Here is a 7,476-nt window from a genome sequence, read left to right on the forward strand (position 1 = left end):
TAATTTTGTAATTAAATGGCTAAAATGATTTCAATATTTAGAGGACATGACAATTTAATATTGTAATAACAAAGATCCATACCTTCAACTCCTCTCATGCCTTTATAGAAAACAATGCCATTTTAGCATACTAATGATCCAGGAATGGATTATTTTCTTCGAATTTGAACATTTGGTAAGTCATTCAATCTTGATAAAAACATATTAATATTTTAACCATTCTTTGCAATAAAAAATGGGGTTGGAAGTTATTATAAAAGTCTTTGTTGGATTAAGAATAGAGTTTAGGATCGACTTCGAAGTAATTTATGCCAATGTTTCAACTTTATACGGAGTAGGATTTCTGTTTACTTCCTTTCCAAACGTCTCAGAGCTGCTCATAGCTAATCTAATAAAATCCTTATATAGTGCAAGTGAGGATCGTTTATATTCGCATTGTGAATGACAATTAGAATCATCAAAAGGAATACTGGGAGCAAGGCTTGTTCGTTATGTTCTTGACTCATTTGAAAGTATGAATTTACATATGGGCATATTTTATTTTAGACTGATTCTCAAGTTGCCATTTCTTCGATTCGAAAAAGCAAACTTAAATTGAAAGGTATTTTGTGGAATCGTGCCGAAGAAATACATGATTTGGTAGGGAGCTTATGTTGGAATTATATGCCTAGTGAACAGAATCCTGCAGACGTCTTTTAGTCGGTGATGCTCAATAAATTCTTTGGAATGTGAGACTTTATGTTAGAAATCTGGAGTTCTAGCAATCAGTGGCTAAATCAGGATAGTATAAGTGGCCATGATGTATCTCTAATTGAAATGGAGAGTAAAAATCAGTGAATACCGTATTCAAAAAGATGAATTATTTATATGATCGTTTCCAAAGTTATTGGAAGTTGGTTTGGTTTGCACAAAGTTAATAGAAATAGAAGGTTAGACCATCATTTAATCGGGTTGCTAGAATTTTCAACTTTATGTATCGTACCGACTGCTGGGGAAAATAAGGAGATTTGGAAAAAAACATGCAACCAATCATAGTCTATGACGTCAATATTGCTAAAATTTTCAATTTAATGTATCGTAGCGACTTCTGGGCAAGAAAAACTGATTTTGAGAAAACACACAACCACTAATACACAATGACGTCAATATTAAAAAGCGGGGTGGAAGTTGAACATCCGTCGTACATACGTTATGGTATAATCTTTCTTTCTATTAACTTTGGGTTCGTAGCGTGGAGTCTACGATAGTTTTGTTGGAATTTGTAACATTTTAGTTTTCTTATAGCAGTTGAACTAAAGTAAGCTGAATCCAAATTATTATTTGTTTTTCAAAGGGATTAATTTCCTAAAGAGTATGACGTATTATCTTTTGGCCTGAGACTTTTAAAGGACCTGCAACTTTTGTCCTAAGACCTTGCTAGGAGATTAATCAGGGTTGAAGGTCGTATTCACTATGCTAAAGAGTTTTAAAACACCAAATTATCAATCGTGGGAGTTCTTTTCTCATTAAGAAAAGAATACTTTGTTATCATCATGTCACATTCGTCAATTAAAACTTCGTTCACCTATCACTGAAGAAGATTTTGGGTTATCAGTGTGAAAAATGTAGTAGCATCTGTCATTTTTTGCTTGATGTGTAATCATCAGGATACTACACTCTTGACTCAAATTATGTCTACCCTCCTAGAGAGAGAATTAACATTGAACTGCCATTTACTGACAATGGTATTGATTTTGAAGGACCTTTATATATTTAAAGAATAACTCGACTGCAAAAGCATAATTTCGTTTATGAACTTAGAATTAGTATTGCAAATGTCCATTTAAAAATTTATCGAAGTGTTATGTCAGATGATCAATCGAAGAGGTGTTCCGAAAAGGATAATTTTGGACTTCCTATTCTATTATTTGGGATTTCCTTACTCCAAGGAGTCTATTTCGTGAGGATTTTATAAGTGGCTTATTGAATCTGTAAAGAAGACCCTCAATACTTGAAAAAGCTCTCTTGTCATATGATGAGATATACAGTGTAAACTGTCTTGACTGATATGAAATCATCTATTAATCCCCCTTTTCCTCAAATTTCTTAGTTCCCATACTCGTAAATTGGAATCTATCATTCCATCACATTTATGGACATCTCGAACTTTAGGGATTCTTGACGATTTTTGGGTCAATTATGGAGACTTGAAGGTTTGTTATAAGTACCTGAGTCGTCTTGAGGATCGTTTTTGGAAGTGATGATGCAAAAAATGCTTCTAAGGTTTTTCGATAAGATTAAAAAAATTTCAATGGACTCAATACTGTTGTTATGTTTTAATCTTCTTCTTTTCTTCTTTGTTAATGATTGATCCGTAACATTGGGGCAATTAATCATCGTCGTTTTGATTTTGTAATTCAAATACAATGAGAAAAGGACTTGATGAACAAGATAAAGTGACCTATTAGTGGAAGTAAATAATAACTTTCTCGTCCTTTTGACGGAATAAATTTATCTAATCTTATCTCCTCCTTGGATAGTAGCTGCCCAGTGGAGGTCAGACCTGTGTTTGTATAAAATTCATCCCTGCAATTTCATCTTCTGTTAAAATTCAAAAGTTTGTTAGATTTAAAAAGATAGAGAAATCCACTCATAGACACCCAGGACAAGGCTAATCCACCTCAAGTATTTCTCAGCCTTCTTCATAACATTTAGTAACTCCAACGGTCCCATACAAACTCTCTTACTGAAGGAAAATTCGATTATCTTTTAAAATAGTTGTTTAATTATCTGAGCCCAGATTCTTATTCCTAATCTTTTGAACTGAGAAAAAATTGAGCAATCTCTACACCCTGTCGATCCTTAATGCACTGAGACCCCATTTACAAATTACAGAGTCAATCGAGCTCTGAGAAACGTACGGGTGAGATTGGCCACAAATCACTTTTTCGTTTATTTTGTAAATATTTTTACCAATACTATTTCTTTCCGAATTTTAGAATAATATCTATAGTGGTTTCAATAGATTGAAGTAATATGTCTGCATCCAGTGGTAAATTTGTGAGAGCATCATAGTATGAAATTTGTAAGATAGATTTCATGTCTTCGCGTAAAAAAACTACATGAAACTCCGAAATGAGATGAGAGATACTACCGTTGTCTTCCAAGATTGAAAACGTCCGGGTCAGTTACTGAAGATCTTTGATGCCTAACCAACGAAGAAATTAAGTTCACATTGTATATAATAAGTATTCCCATGTCTATTTATAAATTAATTTAGTCTTTCCAAATAGACAATCTTATTCGGAACGATAAGCTATGGAGCTAACATAAAAGTAATGATCATATACATTATTGCTTAGAGGGCCTAAAATAGAATAATGAATATAATCCAAAGAAGTATATTAATTTATAGAATCACTCCCCTCTCTCGATACGAAGCACATTTATCGTGGAACATTAATGTCGTTCTAAAAGTATTTCATCAAATGACGTACGTTCCATTCTCGGTGAAACTATATGATGGAGTATAGAAAATTAGTAAGCATTTTAGGCTTACATAGCAAAAGATAAAGTTAATATTCCAACAAATGTCTGGGGTCTTGGATCTTTAGACATTATGTCTATTTGGCAAACATTAAACTTCTTCTGTATCAAAAGACTCCTCTTGGGGGAGAGGGGAAGGAAAGAAATATTATTTAATTTTTTTTTCATTACCTCTATAGCAGGTATCAATAGTCAATTAAATGATATGGATTGATGAATTACACTAATGGCTTTAGAAAACAATATATTACTTTGAGATATAAATTATGAGTTACTTACTTTACTCACTTATAAGTCTAACGTTGTAAGTCAATTGGCATGAAAAACTATAAATATATATATATATTAGCCGCAAGGTGGTGTGACATTGTGTAACTTATTGTTTAAACTAGTTTTTAAAGAAAAATGGCACATGCTGAGAAGAATTCTTTCAGCGCCCTATATTAAATATTACTGTCATTCAAGGAGTTTTATTATTTTGCTGCAAGATGGCACTACTCTTTGTTGCTTTGTTTGCAAACGAATATAAGGAAACTACAACTAATACCCCATTCTTAACTCTACTTCTGCTCGAATATATTATATTTAATTTTGACATATCTCATAATTATTAATATTCGTTATTTTTAGATGAAATAAGAGTATGCAAAACTTCTTTGGAATGTGTATGATTTTTTAAGGTCCTTCATATTATTCATAATATTCTTTTGTTCACCAGTTAGGATGTCAAAGAGAAAACTCAAAATAATGATATTATCACATATTTTGTAGGATCAAACCAATTCAGTGTTAGCCAAGATGATATAGTAAACTTATAAATATGTCAAATATAACACTTTAGAAGAAAATAATAATTTTCAATAATAACATCAAACTAGAGAAACATTGACAAAAAAATAAATATTTGGAAGTTTTTATGTCCTTAATCTTTAGACATACCAATTCCAAAGCTCGATTATGCCAACACCTGGAAATAATCCAGAATACGCTCAAACATTTGTTTAAGACTCGCTTATGGCTCAAGTCGATATTTTCAAAGCCTATGCACCTACAGTGGACCCTGCACTAGAAAATAGTGAACGCTGGCCCTGTACAAAAAGTATAAGTAACTATAAAGCATTAAATAGGAAAAGAATGAAATGTGGGGAGTGCTGTTGGGGTTGGCTAATTATTAAATATAATAATTTATTATATATTACTAATATTTTTGTCATAGTTCCAATTTGGTAATCTGTTCTCCTTTATGAAGTGCATGGGATCATTAAGAAAGTTATGGAGCTTATTGAATATGAAAGCCATCATTGCTTTGTTCTTGGGCATCAACGGGGATGCATGATATATTCCTGTTTTCTGTGCTTAAGAATACCCTTGGGTTAAGACCAAGGGTCACAAAACTATGTCCCGCGACGTCAATTTACCCGGCTCGCCGACTGTACTTGAATTTGTTTGCTAAAACGTATGGAACACAAAACTCTGTGATAAGTTTTGAATTTTAATATTATGTTTAGAATACTAAAAGATCGTGATTTCTATGTGCCTCAATTTTACTATTGTTGTGCATTTTATTCTTATTATCTTGTAAATAACTATTGAGTACTTTTGTCCTGTTCCGTGTATTTCAAGTAATATATATACAGTGTAGAGGTAGTACCTACAGGAACAACATGGATTTTCTCCATCTCCATTTGGATATCCCACAATTACGCTTCTTTCCCGTTCTTTCCTTCTTAGATGAACAATTATTTTCAAAAATGAATTATGTGACATCAGCTCATCGAACGCGATTGATTGATGAACATTTGAAATCTTGATTCAATGCTGGAGTTCCAAACCAAAGTTTGGTGATATTTTGAAAGCCAGATTTTTGTTTCACAAATCTCACTTACCTTTTTCTGCTCCTTAGTTTTTAAGATTCTGATCTGTGCATAATATGTCCAATGTATCTGTGGTGTGCTAACATTCCTTCTTTGATAACTTTTAGTAAATAAACATTTTGTTTTTCGTTTTTTGAACAGTACTCAGCATGGAATGCTAAAAGTAGTTTTTTTTGTTTTGTTTTTTTGCCCCAGGCTTTCGTTCTGGCTTGCAAGCCTTGAACAGAATGATTATGGGGCCCATGTTTCTCATTCTTTCCGTTATCAGACCTGCAATAAAAAAGGTTTGGTGAACCCTGGCTGAAGACGAATGGGTCTTTAAGACTAAAATTATAGTGTCATTAATGAGTCCCTATTATATATATAATTAGAATTGTATAAAATATTACCTGCCGGTTTTAAAAAATATGAAACTAAAAATGATATTATAACCTAACTATTTGAAGAAGGATGTTTATTTCTGGGGAAGGGGCTGCTAGCGTTAAGATATTGAAATACAAAACGAATAACATTATATTGTTCATTATAGCTATAAGAACAAAAAAAAAAATCACAGGAGCCTTTAAGTGGGGGGAAAATGTTTTTGTAGGACCTGCAAGCAGCTTCTTTGCTTGATAAAGCCCATTCTTGGAAGCTCTTGTCCAATTACGCATTTTTATATGTTTCAAGGTTTTATGATGATGAAACAGAAAACTGGTTAGCTTGTAAATAACTATATTAGGAGCAGATATATGACAAGGGGATTTTGGAGTAGAAATAATTGGCAACTGCATTATTTAGTGAAAGATTACATCCATTATCATAAGAAATACTATATGTTAAATCTATCTTATGAATGAATTTGGGAAATAATTTAGTCAAACTTAGTAAATTGTACTTATTTTATATTTGGTAGTGAGTGCATATTATGCCCTGTCTTTGTACATCGAATATATATAGCATGTCTAAATTCCGTTTTTCTAGTTGTGTGTGAAGTATTGGTGAATAAAAACACAAATAAAAGTAATTTTCGTTATTGTTATTTTTATAATTTAATAAGCCTCTTTCATTTTGTTTTGATAAAAAAATTTATTAAGTTATGTATTTTTATTAATCTAGGGATGCCCATATGACTGGCTGGGCCTATAAAAAAATTAATCATCATGATTTAAAATTTCCTGTTGTTTACGGTGAAGGAAAGCGCAGCCGTCTCTTGGCAACCATTGGAGTAACACGTGGGTTTGGAGACCATGACCTTCGAGCACAATCATATGATAAATCTAATATTTTTATTAAACCATTTTTGACTTCCCAACCTGAAGTGAGAGTAATAGATATTGTAAACTCTTGTTCTAATGTTGACGAAAATGATATTTTGATATTGGGAACAGATGGTTTATGGGATGTTGTATCTAACGAAGAAGTATCTAAAATAGTGGCTAGTGGAATTAAAGGTACTCAAGCATCTGGAAAAGAAGATACAAAATACAAATACATAACTATCGCTCAAGAACTTGTTATGTCTGCTAGAGGAAAGTTATCAGTATGTGGCTGGAAAAAATATGACAATACTTCAGCTACAATTGATGATATTTCTGTATTTGTAATTCCGCTTAAAGGATACAAGGATGAATATGAAAAATATATTGACTAATATCATTCTATAATTTATAGCTTATAATAATCTTCAAAGACTTTGAAGATCATAATATGTAAAGTTTTTAGAAATAAATTATCTATACATGTATTACGTGTACACGCATGATGATAGATGTGGTAAGTCACCTTTGTAGCTAAAAATGTTTAACAATTTCACAAGTTTTTTACCTAAATATCAACAAATTATTAAACTTGAGTACTCACATTTTTATTAATGTCAATATGTGGTAAGTTAATACCAAATTAAGTTTGAGTAAAAGTAACTTTATTGTAAAATTCCCTTTTTATTTATTTACTTTATAAATATTAACAATCAAATATGTCATAGACATGCTTTGATTAATTATGGGATGTATGCTAAAATTTGTCGGATGGAATGAGATATTCAAGAATATTATTATAATTTAGTGCCTTCAATTGATAAATGTGACTATAATTG

General features: G+C 31.7%; 1 protein-coding gene across 1 annotated transcript; it reads left to right on the forward strand.

Annotated features, from left to right (window-relative positions):
• Positions 1-1,238: 1,238 nt before the first annotated feature.
• Positions 1,239-7,162, forward strand: LOC121131253 (protein phosphatase 1H-like). The gene is made up of 2 exons (XM_040726759.2): positions 1,239-4,981; positions 6,498-7,162. Exons 1-2 carry the CDS (start codon positions 4,854-4,856, stop codon positions 7,030-7,032), a joined length of 663 nt encoding a protein of 220 aa, XP_040582693.1. The 5' UTR covers positions 1,239-4,853; the 3' UTR covers positions 7,033-7,162.
• Positions 7,163-7,476: the final 314 nt, after the last annotated feature.

This window comes from Lepeophtheirus salmonis, unplaced genomic scaffold, assembly GCF_016086655.4.
Source record: "Lepeophtheirus salmonis unplaced genomic scaffold, UVic_Lsal_1.4 unplaced_contig_3479_pilon, whole genome shotgun sequence".
Lineage (NCBI taxonomy): Eukaryota > Metazoa > Arthropoda > Copepoda > Siphonostomatoida > Caligidae > Lepeophtheirus > Lepeophtheirus salmonis.

Coding starts and splice junctions, on each gene's coding strand:
- LOC121131253 (XM_040726759.2), top strand. CDS start 4,854: ATGCATGATATATTCCTGTTTTCTGTGCTTAAGAATACCCTTGGGTTA. Junction 4,982..6,497: donor TTGAATTTGTTTGCTAAAAC/GTATGGAACACA, acceptor TTATTAATCTAG/GGATGCCCATATGACTGGCT.